At 39.7% G+C, this 18,580-nt stretch overlaps 1 protein-coding gene across 1 annotated transcript in view; it reads right to left on the bottom strand.

Moving 5' to 3' along the window:
• Positions 1–803: 803 nt before the first annotated feature.
• Positions 804–18,580, bottom strand: part of AGPAT5 (1-acylglycerol-3-phosphate O-acyltransferase 5) — a 61,030-nt gene continuing 43,253 nt past the window's right edge. The window contains exons 7-8 of the mRNA XM_069805944.1: positions 5,087–5,210; positions 804–3,367 (exon numbers count right to left, since the gene is read on the bottom strand). Coding sequence (XP_069662045.1) covers positions 3,142–3,367; positions 5,087–5,210 — 350 coding nt within the window. The 3' untranslated portion in view covers positions 804–3,141. The remainder of the gene's footprint in view (positions 3,368–5,086; positions 5,211–18,580) is intronic.

Raw genomic sequence — 18,580 nt, 5'->3', positions numbered from 1 at the left:
AAAGACTGCAGCAGGCTGGAGCCCCTCACATGTCCTACTCAATCATTTCTTCACTGTAGCATCACTCAGTGCTTTATTTTTCTGTCCCACTTCACTTTTTGTGTTCTCCATTATTTAAGTTAATGCTTCCTTACTAGCCCAATTCCTTCCACAAAAGTAAACACAAGAATAACTTTGTGCAACTAGCACATAATACTGGTGTTGCCAACTATAAAAAGTTACATACAGTCTACGCACATGAACAGAGCACTACTGGTGTGGAGGGAGGTCGCTATGACCAGAGGCACTGATACAGCTGGAAAAATAAGTTTTTGAAGGTGCAGGTCCCTCTCAGGTTTAACACATTACTACAACTTAGGTGGCATTTGCTACCGAGATATACTTCATGTGTTTGTTTGCAATACCTCTTCCCACCCCCTGGGTCTGTCCACACTCTCTGCCAGTGTTGTCCGTGCAAGGCCTATTGCCACGGAGCCCGATTCTTGGCCAGAACTGTGGTACTGCACATTAATGGACATTATTAACAAGCAACAAATGGTGCAGGTGTTCATGGGTGAAAAGCTATTGCAATCCAACCAACCTGGCGGTGTGTTGTGTTGGAACAAGCACAAATCAATTCTAACACATTTTTTAGCTGCACGGAAAAAAACCACAAAGTTGTTTTCTTTCCATTGACTGCTTCTCACAGAAATCCTTCCATCAAGGACTTAAAACGACATGTGTAGCCTTTTTGTAAGCAGTTCCTGTTAACCAAGTTACAAACATAAAAGTGCAGAAAAAATTGAACAAGTGGACAGGACAGAAAAGTTGAATGAGCATTGGCTCTTCGTATTTTAATGAAGAAATATTTCAAGTTAATATCAGTGCATATTTAGAAACAGCATGTGATACTCCCAACGCCAAATACATCAGCAAATTACAGTTTCAAAACTTTATAAATTAATGGCAAGAAAAAAATAATTAAGATTAACATAGAGAATAAGGTTCAAAATAAACATCCTGTTTGTTTGTTGCACTGCGTCAATTATATTCCTGGCACTTAAACAGCAAGAGAGATCCAATATTTCGTGGTAATTAAGATCTCCAAAACAACAGTTATTTTTCTACAAATGAATTAAGCAGTTTGCATTTATTTTTGATGTATAATTAAATGTTATTCTTAGCTGTTACAAAGAAATATAGTCATGTCAGAGTAAAATTTCATTCCATGATTGAAAAATCACACTAACATAGCAACACTGCCTTCTGGTTATACCCACTGGAAACAGTCAGCTGAGAATAGGAAGAACTACATGTAAGCACATTTGGCTGTTACATAAAATGGCTTTTTTTTTCCTGGTTTCACAGCCTCATAACAATACTGTTTTTCAACATTGTTCCCAGTCATTGTTTTTAAAATGGTTCATCAACATATCCTGAATCAATCACCGATATAAATAACTCTGGTGACAAAATCCATTATGGAAGGACACAGAACTGCAAACTGAAAGTTGTATTGAATGATTTTAAGGTGGAACTGTAATTACTCTATAAAATTCTGTAAAAAAAACACCACACAGTAAAAGCAGTATCTTTAATTAACTGGCAATGGTGGAATCTGAAAAACTGACTTATAACCTTCAGAGACATTTAACTCACAATGGACTCTAATGCAAGACAAATCGTACTGAAGCTAGAGAGAGATGCACATTTAAAGCTTGCAAGTGTGATATAAAAATATTCTCCAGTTCTTTCATTTTGATACAGGGAGTCCAGTTCCCTAATGGAAGAAGATAAAATACATCTTCTTTCCTACCCCATCGCTGTACATACAGAGTATTCCCTTGATATCAAGAAATAGCATTTCCCCAACAAAAATACCAGCCATGGGAATCGCAGACTTTGTGGTAGTAAGGGTTTGTTGATTTTGCTTTTTGAAGTATATTTTCAAGCAGGTGAAATACTGATAGGATATGCATTTCTTTCACTACTAGTCTATTGTGGAAATCGTGTACATCAACCCCGTAACTTCAATCCAACTGCAGTATGCATTGCCTAGAATGATTCGAGAATCTAGTGTGATGTTACAGCACGGAGGTGACTGCCAGATTATGAAACATCAGGCTAGATCAGATTAGTAGGAAAAGGCACATGCTTCGGATTTAGCAGGAACATCTGAAGGTTCCTCGTTACCATACCCTTACGCTCCTGAAGTTACAGTAATTCTGTGCATTACCCAAACGACAGAGTTTGCTTCCAGAAAATCGTGAGGTAACAGGGAACTTCTGCTTATGGCACATACACATGAAAGGTCTGTGAGCTCAGCTGAAACTCTCGAGGAGCTAGGGATAACGCAGACACAAGGTAGGCTACGCTCTGGTTAGGCCAGAAACAAAAACTTAACATTTCATTATACTGCATACATTCCTTTTATGCACAAATACAGGGTGCGCAAAATAAGCTGTTTGCTCAGTAAAATTTAATGTTTTGCATATGTAAAATAATCAGCTAATACTGCAATATAATCAAAAATCATGCACTAGATAAACAGAGCTTCTTCCCCATGAACCGTAGTTCTCAGGAACATTTTATTCTGCTTCAGGTGACATCTCATGATTTGCCAGCTTACATAGTCCCTTTTAAAGAACACAGTATTTAGCTAAAACTGAAAAGCAAAATCCAAAAAAAAAAAAAAAGAAAAAAGTTTTGATTTTAGTTGCGATACAGCTGGGATAGATGCAACTGAGCTGCTGCAATGCACCAAAGAGTAACGAAAATTCAACATGAATATCAGAAGAATAAATATATACCCTAAATTAATCTCTGTAAATACATTCACAGGTCCATTTAAGACACCCTTATGCATAACTCATACTTCATTGAATCTGCAGATAGAGATGGATGTTAGTTCATGGGGAAAGCAATTTATCATATGACTCGGTTTATCTGTCATTATTCCAGCAAAAATCAGTAGTAAATTTGAAAATCTACATTTATTTTCCCCAGACCAACCACACAGAGGCTTAAGTCACAAATTCTATTATTTCCAATGTTCGATCAATAAGGCTTTATTTACACTTGTTTACTATAAAGTCAGGAAAAAGTTTGGTGCAATGTGCAAGAAAAGACTGCACATTTCACTGATTGGAGACTAACATCTGCTTATGGTTTAATGCTAACCCACAGGCAGCCAATTAAAGTCCCATATATCCATGTTTTTACATAAAGTTTCCTTCCAGATTCTGTCAGAAGCATACTAGCAGTCAGGCCACCTAAAAACAGCAAAGATGGCAAAGTTTTCTTGAGGCTTAGTTTGGAATGAACACTTTTCCCAGGGAACTTATTTCTTCTTTTAGAATCCTTCGCATCATAAAACTCTATTAGTAACCTACAAGCAGACAAAAGAAGATGGTCAGTTATACAATAGCCTAAGAAGTTTTAAGCAACTTACTTTCATCCAATAACTGCTTCTAAACACACATGATTTAACAAATGGTTTCACAATATGTAGCAGCTCAACTGTAACAAGTTTAAGCAATCAGTATGCTGTAAGAAAATGATGCATTCAAAATAATGTTGCATGTCAGAGGACTCAACCTGAATCCTTGTAAGCAATAAAAGCAGATTTTCCTTGGGGACCAATTTTAACACTGAATATAAAAATTGAAAAGAATCTTTTTCATACAGCATTTAGCAGATAAGCCCAGAGTACTGGCCAATATCACAGGACAAAATAGCACACAGTTAATCATTGAACACCAAAGGAGGGGGAAAAAGTATCTTCATAAAATAAACTAATAAATAACGAGGGCTCACAAGACACTAAGTATTTTGGAAGCCAAACATGCAAGTGTAAAATGCTACACCACTGGTGTAGCAGTAACTTTGTTCCTCCTATTTTTCAAAACCATTAATAAATGGATTTGAATATTCTGGGCTTTTAAGTATCTCTATTGACCTGACAGACTGCTTTGGTCTCAGGAAAGATGTTCCAGTCAACAGGAGTCTACAATGAGACATAGATATCAGGGTTCAGTTGTGCTGGTCTTCACTAGAAGACTACTTAAGGGACACTGGACAGCCTTTTATTTTATGTATCAGTCTCTTGACTATAAAATGAAATTCAGACTTTCTTCCTCTCAAAAGTGAAGAAAATTACTTAGTGATCCTGAACTTCTAAGACACTTTAGTAACAGTGCCACGTTTACAGATAGTCATGTTAACTTCTACATGGATTCAAAGATCACAGAACAAATTAACATGTTTTACTTCCATAGAGTGTGAGACTGGCAGAATAATTTTAAAGCAGAACATACCTGAAGAACCAGGGAAATTTCTCTCTCACACAATGTATTCAAAGATTTAGAGAGTAAACAGATTCAGCCCCCTTAAACTGGACTTCAGACATGAAAAATTAAACCATCATTTCTCAAAGAATACTTAAATCCCACATCTAGGCACAAAGTCCTTCCGGAGCACAAGGGCCCGAGGATCTGTTGCATATGCTCACTAATGACCTTATCTGGAGATGCTGGCGGGTGCCAGGCACTTTAGTTCTGCCACGATTCAAAGATGGAGAGATGAAACTCCTACTTCACCTAATTTCCCAAGTGAAGGTAGGGATCTTGGGGTTACGTCTGTTTTTATCCAATCGCTGTCTGATGGAAGATACATAAACAATTTTGGCAGAAGAGATTAGATCAAGACCTGCCCCTTTCTAACTCTAACCTAACACTGATTATGAGGCTAGAATCAAACTGCTTTTTGCTGGCTTGCCTACCGCGGCCATCTTATAGTCCTGGCTGCGCATGACAGCTACAAGAAGATAAATGGAAGGTATTCAGATGAATATGAGTCTTGCCTGGAACATGGACGTGCAGCTCTTCAGTCTAAAGAAGGTCTAAACCCCAGGAATCCCAACCTCCTGAGCAAAAGGTTTAACCACAAGGTTATTATACAAAATATGCACAGGATTACTAACACCACCTCTCTTCAGAGAGCCCTACAGCTTGCACTGCTGGTAACACAGAAATCATGGGTATATCTGTTAATATAAAAGAAGTAAGACAGCTTCTTGAAACAGAAAGTTCTGCATAGTGCTACTCACTTATCCTTTATTTCAAAACGTTCATGAAGCCACCTTCTCATATACATCTGCTCTTCTGGAATGTCCTTCAGTTCAATTCGATCAATGAAAATATGAACTCTTGGGCATTCCTTGCAAAGAAACTCTGAAAAGAGAGCAAATCAACAGGACTGAGTTACAAAAACACTGTAGGGCATTTATTTGTCTAAAATACACCAAAAATCTGACCCTGTAGGTGTAAGTGCCTTGGAAGCCTAACTTCAGTTCTCAAAAGCCTCCCCTCTTCATGTTCGGATCCTGAGCACTTCACTGAACTTAGAAGCCATCTGGCCTACACACTTTTGAAATGTTGGCCCATTATCACGTGCAGCATGGAAAAACTGTCATAAAATGCACCCTGCTAACTGTAAAATGTTGTGCTTGAAAATGTTACAATTTTACCTCAGCAACAATCTACTCATTCTGTAGTGTGGGATGCAATAACTTCGATGTCATCAAATTATCCAGCCTGCAATTTTAATTAAGGTTAGTAATCCTCTTTGCTTGTCCTTTTTGAAATGTAAATTTTGTTTGCTCCTGGATGACAAAACCAGAATGACAGTGATTTCCCAAAGTATCTCCAGGAGGAAGTGGGCTTCAGTTTAAATGATAACCTATAATTAAAAAGTATAACAGGGCAAAAGACTCAGAACAAAATTCTGCTTTCCATTTTGCATCCCTTCATTTTTCTTCTGTCTTACAAAGCTCTAGACAGCCCTATTGCAATCCCCCTCCCCCATTTCCCCTATTTGTCCCTAGAAAAATTTAGCTAGCAAGCATTAATTACAGACAAAACTCCATTACTCAAAGACCCGTGTGGGATTTCTTACAACTAACAAGTGGTAAAAATACTGTACATGGAATGAAAAACCCACCAGTATTTGTGTATTAGTAATCATTTACATTTATCAGTAGCAAAGGGTATTGCAGTAACCATAGCATCCCTGTACAGAGATGCATGATGTGAATGTGGAAGCCCTTAGAAATCTGGACAATCTTCATATTTGGAAAAGGGACTAGAAGTGCCTTCCTACAATACAGACAGGCAACAAATGTAACACAGACTGGGTGGTCCCTTCAGGTTGTTGACATTTTTTGGACAGCAGTGCAGATGTACATAAGACTTTGACCCATAACTGTTAAGGGTATCTTGAGGAATGACTGCGCAAAATAATTGTTACTGCACGTACAGCTTTATTATTATCTGCCAAAGCAGACATCCCTCTATTTGTTTTTCTTCTTTACAGGATTATTGATTTTTAAAGACTTTGTTGTAAAAGCAAGCCTTATCACATGCTAGAAATTGCCTTGAAGAATTTTAAAAGCCTGTTCATGCAAATGTGTTTGTGTGCTTGTAGAGGAGGAGTGAAGAAGAGATAAAGAGATCAGTAAAGTCTTATGGCATTTTGATGCAGAAATTTGTAAGTTGCTGTGTGCAGTTTTGTCTAGTCCTCGGGCAAAGAGACCCCTTCACTGAATGGCACTGTAGCGTAAAGGGAGCAACATGGCCCACACACCATCACTGAAGAAATGGCTGAGGGCTCTAACCAGAAACAAGTCCACCTTTTAGCCATGGAGTAGCAAATACAACTGTCGCTAAAAAGTTTGTGGTAAAACCGTCTCCCAGCTACAGCTATTAGATGGCAGGAGTTAAGTACTTGGAGTTCAGAATGATGGTATGTTCAGATGTTGTCTTCAGGTTTATGTGTAACGCTTTTACTACCCACAAAGAAATCAGTGTTCACGTATCTGAAAGCAGGTTTTTCCTCTTGCTTTTAATGGGAAGAAAGGATTTTCCAGGACTGTTTCTCTGAGGATACTATCCAGGCCACTATATGAAGGTCATTCACTATATGAGCACCTAAAAGCATACTATTAATATTTTAAAATGACAGATGTATTATCCATGTTTTAAATGCTTATAATATTCACTGATGTACAAATCCTCTTTTTGAGTGGCATTAAGTCGAACATTCTAAAAATATGCAAAACCGTATCTAGAAAACAAATGCTTGAAAGCCAGATGATATGGTCTTTTTTGTAGTAGACTCCTATAAAAAGCATCTATGCTATGCACATTCAGCTGGGGCTGAAGATCTAGCTTTAAGAGATGTTTGAAACATTCTGTGCATTGTATAGCATACGTTTCTTTTGCTTCACAGCACATAGGTTATTCTGTATAGGAACAGACAACTCTTTCCTGATGTTATTTCTAATCTCAGTTATAAATTATCAAGGAAAATTATAAACCAGGCAAACTTCTAAGTTAGATGAGATAGCATTATTAATAGTTATATGGTATTTTTAAAACTAATGTTATGCTACTTAAAAAAAATTGATATTTGGTCATTTAAAGACAGCAACAGAGTATATTATCAATAATAAGCTCTAGTTAACAAAACAGGAATAAGACCTAAGTATTTCAAAAGACACACCTTCTCCCACCAAAGCTGAAATGTAGCTACTCTACACATCTGCTTAGAAAGCAAAAAAACCTTCATAAATATCTGAGCGTTGCTGCTGGTTTTCTACCTTATGCCCAAGTTCCGATCCAAGTCGACTCTTACTACTTCCCACACCAGGCTTCTTCAACGAGTCTAAACCGAGTCCCCATACGTGAAGATTGTAAAACTTCATCTTAATTTCCCACCTTTGTAAATCCCAAGGCTCTTCTCCACTGCCTTCCTCTCCCTTGCAGTTTGAGACTTAGTACAGCCTCGCCGAAGGCTGTGTGATCTGCAACTGCAGGTGCTCCCCTAGAGAGGGTCATGATTCCTGCTGTTTTGGGTTTGTGTGGCGGGGTTTTGGTAGCGGGGCAGGGGCTGCAGGGGTGTCTCCTGTGAGAAGCTGCCAGAAGCTTCCCCGGCTCCGAGTTGGACCCGCCGCTGGCCCAGGCCGAGCCCGTCAGTGACGGCGGTAGCGCCTCTGGGAGAACAGAGTTCAGAAGGGGAAAAAACCTGCAGTGAGTGAGGGGATCGGAATGGGAGAGGAACCCCTGTGCAGATCCCGAGGGGAGTGAGGAAGGAGGGGAGGAGGAGCGGGGGAGGAGGGGATGCCCCTGCAGCCCGTGGGGAGACCAGACGGCAGGCTGTCCCCCCCCAGCCCACGGAGGGGAGCGGGGGAGCAGATGCCCACCTGCAGCCCGGGGAGAGAGGAGCCCACGCCGGAGCAGGGGGATGGATGCCCCCCAAGATGGCCGCTGCTCCACGGGGAAAGGCCGCGCTGGAGCAGGCTGTGCCTGGAGGACTGCAGCCCGTGGAAGGGACCCACGCTGGAGAATTTCGTGGAGGACTGTCTCCCATGGGAGGGACCCCACAGTGGAGCAGGGGCCGAGTGAGGAGTCCTCCCCCTGAGGAGGAAGGAGCGGCAGAGACAAGGGGTGAGGAACTGACCCCAACCCCCATTCCCCGTCCGCCTGCGCCGCCGGGGGGATGAGGGAGAGAAAACCGGGAGTGGGGTTGGGCTGGGAAGGAGGGAGGGGTGGGGGGAAGGTGTTCTGAGGTTTGGGTTTACTTCTCATTATCCTTGATTGGTGGTAAATTAAACTGATTTTGTTTCTTTCCCAAGTTGAGCCCGTCTTTTGCTCATGACCAACCATTAAGTGGTGAGTGATCCCTCCCTGTCCTTGTCTCAATCCACAAGCTTTTCTTTGTACTTTCTTCTCTTCAACCCACTGTGGGTGGAGGAATGAGCAAGCGGCCTCGTGGTGCTTTGTTGCCGGCTGGGCTTAAACCACGACACCCACCCATTTATTCAAGGCCATTTTATCCAAAGCCTGGGCATCCAGGACATCTGCAAATGACATCAAAATGCATGCAATGAAGCTAGTCAGGGAATCTGACTAGTCTTTAATTATCCAATTCATGTCATGGTTTAACACAACTAATCCAATTTTTTTTTTTTTAGATGCACAATGTCACTGCAATCATGTAAGAACACCAGTGGATAAGAACAACATACCGAGAGGTTATTTTTGAGAAGAAACAGCTGGATTTTATCACCACAACCTCTAAAGGTTTGCGGTGCTCCCATGACCCTTAATTTCATATTAGCTTAACTCCCAAAGGACTTAGTAATTAAGCTAAGAAACAAAATTTTATTGAAGCAATTTATTATGTGCAAATTACATCCAACTTCAGGGACACTAGCCCTTAAGGCCAACATCTGACAAGCTTTTCAGATCCCTAAACGTGGCAGAATTTGTTGTAATTAACAGCAGGACAAAGCAAGCCTGAACTTTCCTTCGAAAGATAAAACATAAGTGCAAATGATGCATTATAATCACACATTATATTGGGGACAGCATTAGTCAATCAAGAACCGAGTACGATTTGGGTTAAACGAACACTAACAACTTGCGTGGGAGCCAAGTGGACTGACTTTCGTGTGGGAGATAATTTCCTAATAAAACATTCTATCTGGCTAAATAACAGATACAAGTGCAGAATGTTTATAATGCTTCTAGTGACCAACCACAGCAGAAGGAAGGAATTGAAGATTATAAAGTGGATCGAGCATTTTTTGTTCTTAAACTGTGACATTGTGGCCCTCCTTCTGCAGGACAGGATTCACCCTAACACAGGACTGAAGGATTCAGTGCAGAATTAGGATTAATGAATGGGGCACAATAGCCTCCAGGAAAGAAACTGGATCCAGTGAATTTTTAATTGCAAATGTTTTGGGAGGGTGTTTTGCTCACTGGGGCTTCCACAAAATTCTACCAGTTTCAACTCCTCACCTTCAAAAGCCAATTAATTCTGTTTTGAATTAACAGCATTACCAGAGAAAGTGAGGGAAGGAGAAAAGCTCCAAAGCATAGACATACCTGTTACTGAGAAGGGACATACAAGTGGCCTCAGACCACCTTCCCCTTAATGCTACCATAGAAGTTCATTCCACCACTCCCAATTGTTTGCCTTGCCCCTTAAGAAAGTTGTGACAGTGGCGTTACACTTAAATAGATATTCCAGTTTTCAATTACTAATGAAGTCTATTTTTATATGCACTTTAAATACAACAGCAATAAAGTAGCTCAGATTTCAACCTCCTACATCAGCTCTCCTACTGCAATGTAATTATTGCCAAAGTCCTTCAAAATTAAGAAAGGACAAACTGAAGCTTGATATAGTAGTGTCCACTTAAAGAGACCCCAATTCTCTCCTGTTTAACAGATTCCTGTAACGTTTGTAATAAACTGAAAGTGGTATCACAGGAAACCGAAATCTGAATAATGTACATTTATTCTAAGTAACTAGTATTTCAAACGTGTAAGAATAAGTCTCTTCAGTAACAGAACATTGCATGTTGTGGTGCGTATAGTTTTACAGGCAAAACCATGACAGCATCTTCTCTGAACTGTGGATGCATTCTCCACTTTTAAAATTTTCATTAGTCTGGACTTAAGTGTTCAGCCACCAAAGCAGTTTGTAAACTATCTCCTCCTCAAAGAAAGAAATCCCATCTCTCCCCTTCCATTTACTTCGTACACCAAATTAACAATCAATTGGCAAAACAAACATAAATTTAAATGCCGCGTTCTCAGCTTCATGCTTTGAGCTGACAGAGAACTATTTCACAGCTTGCTCTAACAAAATAAAGCAGTCGTACAGCAATGTTGAACTAGATGGGAAAGCAAACATCCAGGGTACAGCAAAGGTTGTTTAGATGGGTTAACGTGGGGAGCAGGGGAGGAGCAGGCACCACCAGTACCTGCTGGTACTGCTGATGCAGGGGAGCGTGGAGGGCGTGTTCTGCAGGCTAAATTGAAGCCTGCGGCCAGGAGACAAGCCTGGGACCTGAGGAATAGCACTCATAAATACTGCCAATCCCCTGTGCAAGACCTGAGATGCACACAAAGAGTCCACTCATGCACAAGGGGCACAGCATAGGAAGTAAGCACCTTAGGAGCTGGGGAACCTTTTGAGATGAGAAATGGGATACACCTGAATCATTATTAAGCCAGGCTGCTGGCAATGAAAACTGAAAAAGTTAGCATTTCAGCTGGCAGTTGGGGAAAGTTGAAGGTCAGGAAAAGCACCTGTTCAGATGGACATAACATATGAAGTGGATGTGGCTAAAATTCAATGTGAGGGCAAAATTCAGAAGTGCCTCTGTTCCAATATGAGAAGCCTAAACATAAAGACAGAACAAGAATTATTGGCACCAAGAGATTGCCCCTGTTAAGGCAGGTGTCCCGCTGGCCTTGAAGGAGCATGCAACGTTACCAGGCTACGAGATTTATAGGAATGACAGAATAGGATGTACAGGTGAGGGAATGGTAGCATCCATGAAGGACTATATGAAGTATAATAGCTTTAGATAATAAGGAGACAGAAGCACAATAAAATCCATGTGGATGGAAATCCGAGACTCTAATAAAATATATATTAGATATATTAAATGACTTCCTGTTAAGTTTGATAACAGTGACCAGAGAGTGTGAAGCCAGACTGAGAGCTAGCTGCAAGTTCAGGACTGACAGCAAGAGTGTGAGATTCCAGCTACCTTTATCAAACTGCATTGATGCTTCATCACGATGAGGTGTAGAGGGGAAAAAACCCCAAACCGACCCAAACCAAAACAGAACAAACCATTGAACCAAACAAAAACACCAGAGAAAAAAAAGAGATTGTTTCCTGGAACAACTAGTAGCAAAACCCACAAGAAAGAGTCTTAATGAATCCAGCACACAAATGCAGAATTAAAGGAACTATGTAATGAGGGGGGGGGGAAACCAGGCAAACTGTCAAAACACCCTAAAAGAAACAGTCCAAAAGGAGGCAGCCTAGAGGCTGTAAAAAAAACCCCCAAAATACCAAACCCCAGAAAAACTTGTATTAGAAACCCACATAAAAGATGTATAACACTGCAAAAGAAAAAGTCTGGGTGGGTCTGAAACCCACCTGTATGGCATAATGGGAAAATTAAGGAGGCTACCACTATATTCCTACCTTCTCCTCTTTGAGGAATGGAAAGCTTGTCCAAATAAGGAAAAGCCACAAAACCGCTCATGCCAAATATAAACATAAAATTAAGAGGACTAAAAAGGAACTTGAAAAATGCAAAGGATGCTCTAACAATTTTAACTTTTTTGAATGTATTAAAAGCAGTAAACCAGCTAAGGCAGTGGTGGGACTGCTGGATGACAAAGGTGTGAAGAGCAGCGCTCATGGTAAAGTATAAGCCCATGCAAGAGAAGCTTGAATATTTGTTTGCATTATTCTTTCTTGCTGAAAAAGTTTGATTCCTACACCCATTGCATTCTTTGTACCAGATCGCTCAAAGGAACTAGATCAATAAGTAAACAGACAGAAAGTATTAGACTAAATAAACAAGTTGGATGTCAGGAAGTCACCAAGACCAGACAGCATTCATCCAAAAGCTCTTAAATGTGGAATTTAAAAACAAAGATGTGTAACCTATCATCACAAACAGCCATTGTGCCAGAAAAATGGGGAGTTTCCCTTCTACAAACGCGGACTTTAGAGATGATGCTAGGAAATAGAAACCAAAGAGTCTTACATCTCTGGGTAAGATAGCAGGGTCTATAATAAGATCACTAAGCACAGAGATAATCACAGTCTGTTGGAAAAGAGTTGGCGTGGATTCTGTAAAGGGAAATCCTGTCTCACCAGTTTGCTGGATATCTACAACAGTGTCAAGGAGCAGGCGGATAAAGGGGATTCACTGGACATGATATATTTGAATTTTCATAAAGCCTCTGATAGGGTTCCACACTGAAGGCTATTAAAGAAATTAAGCTGCCATGGGATTAGAGGAAATGATGTTTTAGAGACCAAAAGCTGCTTAAAGGAGAGGAAGCAAATGGAAGGACTTAATGGTCACTTTTCAGTATGGAGAAGACCCAGCAACTGGGGTCCTCCAGGGATTGATGCTAGGACTCATTTCATTCTGTCATGACTGATAGGCTGAAGAAGGGAGCAAACAGTGAACCCTCCAGTTTGTCATGTCTTTTTCAGAAGATCCTAAGCTGTTTTGGGTAGTCAAACGCTGGCTGGACTCCAAAAGGACCTCAAAGCTGAGCAAACAGGGTGAAAATGTGGCAGCCAAGCTTCAGCATAAACAAACCTGGGGAAAAAACAACTGAAACCCTGATTACATGATGCTTAACTTGGAACTGGTGGTTACAATCTGGGAGTTGCTGACCTTTCCCTGAAACCATCCTCTCAGCTGTGCAGCAGCAGCCCCAAATCCCCCCAAATACTGGGCAGCATCAGCAAACACATTGAGAACAGGGCAGTGAGTCACTTTGCAGATATATAAAAAGACTGTGAATCCACATTTTAAATACCATGTGCAGTTCTGGTCTCTGTATCTGAAGGAGGATGTAGTGGACTCAGAGAAGGCCACCTAAAACATTTAAGGAGAAAAAACACCTGCATTACAAGCAAGGAGAGATTAAAAAGGCCGAATTTTCAGTTTGGAGAAGAGAAGCACAGGGAAAAATATGACAGCTTAACAACAACAAAAAAATACTAAAAAATCCTGAAGATGGAAGGTAAGAACTACAGCTCAACAAATCCTGCAAATTCAAGGGTAAATAATCATATTTCTGTACCTTCCTGAAGATGCCCACATCTAAAGAATCTTTAAAAATTATTATTAGAAAATGGTACATACAGTTTTCTATACTGGCATTAGCGCTGGAGAGCAGCAGAGTGTCATTGTAAGCTGTCTTGCTGAAACAAGATGGTATTTGGTGAAGACCTATAGTACTTGCATGTTATAGTTCACTGAAACAATCTTCCAGTGGCTTTAATCTGTTATTTTAACAGATGCATTCTGGCCTTTGTACTGGTCTACAACAATTTGTAAATATTGCATGTTGGCCAAGTCAGCAGGAGGTTTCCTACAAATAACAGTTTTGATCAATAGGCTGCCAGCAGCAGACCCTGGATCAGGGTAGGTCTGTGGATTACATCTAAAGGGTATCCCATCACTGGTAACTGAAAAGGAGCAAATTTAGGAGATATCTGTGTCTTCCTTGGAACATTTTTAAAGTTTCAGAAGTGGGAAAAACCCCATTGAACTATGCAATTAAAAAAAAAAAGGGCAAGAAAAGATACAAGTATTGGACCAGTTCAAAACAATGCTCTCTCTAGCAAATAAACAGGATCTGTTAGGAGCTATGCCAGTACTGTGAATGTTGATGTTTTTGCCTTTCCTTCAGCCAGTCTGTTTTCATAAACACAGAATAGTACCACAAACAAAGTAGAAGAAAAGGACTGTGATGCACAAAAAAAGCAAAAATAAACACAGGCTCTCAAAGCAGCAACATATTTCTGGCCAAACCTGACAGTGTGAAGAAATTAAAGTTATTTTTGTTATCCTCAGGGTTTAGATACACTATTGCATAAAGATCAGGAGCTCCTCAAGCTGTTGTACATAAATGCTGCCTGGGGAGCGGAATGCTTCCTCTCACATGTGCATGAGGCCCAGGGTACAGGGTAATTTTATGAATCTCCAGTGTAAATACTTTCAAAATCCTCTTTGTGTAGCAAAGCTTTTCTGATGACCATGTGCTTTCCGATCACAAATTCCTAAAGGGAAGCTACAGGTACCTGCCTTCAGCAGGAAGCTGCTCGAGAATAACTAGGACACACAAGGTCCTAGTTTACAATCAGAGGAACACACACTCTGGACTCGAAGGGATGCTGAAGGGGGTTATTACCCCCATTGAGGGGGTGTTATTAACACACAGATGCAGCACCCACAGGTGTTTGCGATTTGGGAAAAGGAAGAATCATTTACACTTGCCTTATTCTTACACTCCACTCCCTCCTTAGGCATCCCAGTTTGGTTGGTGTTGGAGACAAGAAATGGTGCTACAGGGACTCCAAATACAGTCATCTTCATGTTCTGGTTTTGAGATGGGTAAAGAAACAGAGGTGCTACTCATGCTCAGACTGACCTTTGTTTTCTCTGATTTTTGGAGTCCAATGAAGAACAACAGCAAGGCCTGCATACATTCCCATAAACTGATGCTGCTCTTCAGTGAAATGTCATTATCGTTGAGCAGAAGCACAATGTTCAATTGTTACAGTATGAAAATACTTTGCATTTACCCAGACTGTCCTTATCTTCAGAATACTGATGCATATGTCCACATCTGTGTTCAAAGTGCCATTTCAAATAAGTCATCCACAAATTAACAGATAGGTTTTCATGTTACTCAGACTACTTTTAATAGGAAATTACAGGGGTTCTAAAATGACAGATCTAGTCCTATGGACGACAAGTGAAAATGCATTCAGTTTAAAACTGAATGATAGTTTGTTTACTTCGTGGTACCTGGTGAAATCATGTTATTAAAAAAGTTGTATTTTAATATTTTACACAAACTAAACTCACGGTTTTCCTTTAAAGGAAAAACATATGATAGAGTACAACAGAACTATGTTGCCAACTAGTGTGGTTATCAAAATTCCTACAAATATTTCAATGGAAAATTTACAATTTGAAATATGAAAAGTAGTTACTTAAATTTTGCTTCAAGAGATGCAGAATGACAAGTTCTTGATGTGGGATTCACTATACATGTTAAGAAGTCATCCCACACTTGATGCAAATGTCACCAATACTGATGTCCTGCCTCAGTTCTAATCTACATCCTTTCTTCTGTTGCTCTGAAATAATTGCCATTTACTTTTCAATATTCTTTCATGCAATAAGAACATGACAGCTAGCAGAGATCTGACCAGATTATTAGTCATTTCATCACTATAAATCTTACTTTGGACTGTTTTACTATCAGTTTATTAATTTAGTTTTTTAATTCTTTCAACTTATCTATAACTATGTGCTTATTATCATTCTTTGGACCTTGAAAGACAATGGATGTGATCAAATTTGGGCCACAGTCCAGACAAAGACTGCTTTCTATTGCTCCAGTTTCTTTTCTATTGTCCTGTACTTCACTGTCTGTCTGGGTCCTAACAAAAGTGCAAGCATTTGGAAAAGTGTAATTTCCCCTAGGGAAGTTAGGCCAGTCTGACCTCCTCAAATTATACCAATCAAAGTGATGTACGGATTTTCAGAAATGCACACATACACATGCTTTCAAAGTGTTTGTTCTGGAATTGATATACAGCAGAGTCAATTATTCTCAGGAATTCCTGACTTCTTTAAGACAGAGTCTACATGTACATGCTATTTTTATTCAGTGTTTATCATTGTCACATGCTGCTATTTCACACACACTTTCATCTACAATGGCCAGATAAATGCCATCTGGTTATGTTAAAGCCTTCAGGCAGAATAATAAAGATGTAGAAGTGTATGTAATGCTCTTTCAGGTGCAGGAATGACAACAGTTCCCACGTCCCACGAGACCTGCCCCTTAACACCAGGCAAAGCTGGATGTGAACACTTCAGACATTCATTCAGAAGGGGGAAAACTAGGTTCTCATTCGTTCTTCCCAAGCTTATTTCTACTTTTTACTTAATGACGGTGTAGTAAAACAATGTCAACAAATCCAGCAGAAGAGCTTCTCCCCCTCCTTTTCCCTTCTAAATAGTTCTTCCAGAATTCAGTACCTGAGATGTACTTCAGCTGTGCTGCAGTGCCCATATCGTTATTTGCATCTTATTCTAATGACCACAAATAAATACTGTCTAGTAGCATTGTCCTCCCTAAGCAGGACCGTCACATTCTGTCATTAATGACCTGGACAAACCATCTTCAGTAGTGAGAGGGGAGAAATTTGTGGGAAATCGCTGTTCTTTGGAAAGGCTGCCATGTGCAGGACAAGCTTCCACTGGAAACGTACCAAGATCCAAACTTGTCGGAATGAAAAGGAATGAATAACAAATAAATGGTAGGAAAAAAATTGCATCTGTTGGTCACAACTGGATGTGAAGCAACAGCAGAAAGCAACATCCCTGCCTAAAGCTAATCTAATCTTAGTCCCTGTCTAAGACTAATCAAATTTGATGTCTTCTAAAACAAACAACTTGCAGCTGGAAAGTGCCAACAAAACATTAAAATGCATAAATAGTGACAAAAAGTTTAACACATTTGAAAGGATATACTATAATAATTTGCCTGCTCTAAAAAGGTACTGTGTTGTCAGGTGTGTCTGGCATTCACTGTTCTTTTCAAAGCACTAATGCAGAAAGGATGGTGAATGTGTATTTTCCAGTTGCTAGTATACTATGTTTTGTTTTAATCCTGTTGAGCAAGTCAGCATTATGATATTTAAGCTTGCTAGACTGAAAAAAAAAAAATCCAATTTTGCTAAGAAAGGCTATTTATACTGAGCTCCATATTACAAAATTTAAAATGCAATTGATTTTTTCTTCAGAATTTTTTTTTCCCATTTACAGTTTACTAACACAATTTCTCATAAAGCATGGTAGTACTACTCACAGTCGCCAAAATGTTCCTTTTAACCTGCTCTGTTTACTACTGGAGACAGCAGCTAAGAGCTGGCCATATCCCTGGGTAAGTATGGGTCTTTCCAGAAGTGGCACAGGCTCTTCTAAGGAACTGAGATTTATAGAACTGGAAGTAAAATGCATCTCAAGAAACACATTATATCCATGTGGAATTCAGATTTCATTCACATGGGAAATGTCATACTATGGGAAATACAGTCCTCCAGTAAAGTTGTGTTTATCAAAAGTTTGTTTTCCATGCAATAAATTTCAGTCAGAGTTGCTACATTGAAAAAGACATGTCAACCTTATCTTTTAAAAATTACCAGGATTGCACTGCTATTTTATTCCGATGAGAATGAAAACCAAAATTCTCATTCAGCACTGACACAAATATGAAATGTTCATATGAAATGCGCACATGAAAATGACGTTTTATAACTCATTTTAGTACTGTAAAAGAGCAATAATGCTAAAAAATCTCAAATGCATAACAACGCGTAATTCAATTCTTGTTATATTATATTCCTGAACGGACCAATTGTTGGACTTCTGCATAACAAATGGTGAAATGATCTTGACCTCTTAGAACAGAAATTGTTTTTCTTCCACTTTGTGCCTGGAGGGCCTAAAAGAATGACAACTATGTTCCACACTGTAATTTATAAAGTGTCCTTAATCTACATAATTTATATTATATGGAATACATGTGAATGCCACAATAGCGTGGAATGCCCTGGATGGATATTTCATTTATCTACTCTGTAATGCGTAACAACTGGTTGGCTGCATTTCATTCTGTGTTACTGCCTTTATTTTTACTCAAGGCTGATACAGTAATTACCCCAGCCCTAACAGTAAGGGTGGCTGAAAGATATGCCTAGACTGCCTGCTGTGGAGTCTCCAAAAGGCTGGATATGGAGTAGCCACCCCAAACCGTGTGATTACCACTTGACACTGGACACAAGGAACAGCCAACAGGGAGATTCAGTTTGTTGGTTCCCTTTCCATAATTATATCATGCTTCAGGCAAACCAGAAGGTTCAATAGGTGAAGAAGTCTTATAAGGAATTTGAACAT

This window comes from Haliaeetus albicilla, chromosome 18, assembly GCF_947461875.1.
Source record: "Haliaeetus albicilla chromosome 18, bHalAlb1.1, whole genome shotgun sequence".
Lineage (NCBI taxonomy): Eukaryota > Metazoa > Chordata > Aves > Accipitriformes > Accipitridae > Haliaeetus > Haliaeetus albicilla.
Note: the sequence above shows the minus strand (reverse complement) of the source record. Positions and strands in the feature narration are given on the sequence as shown.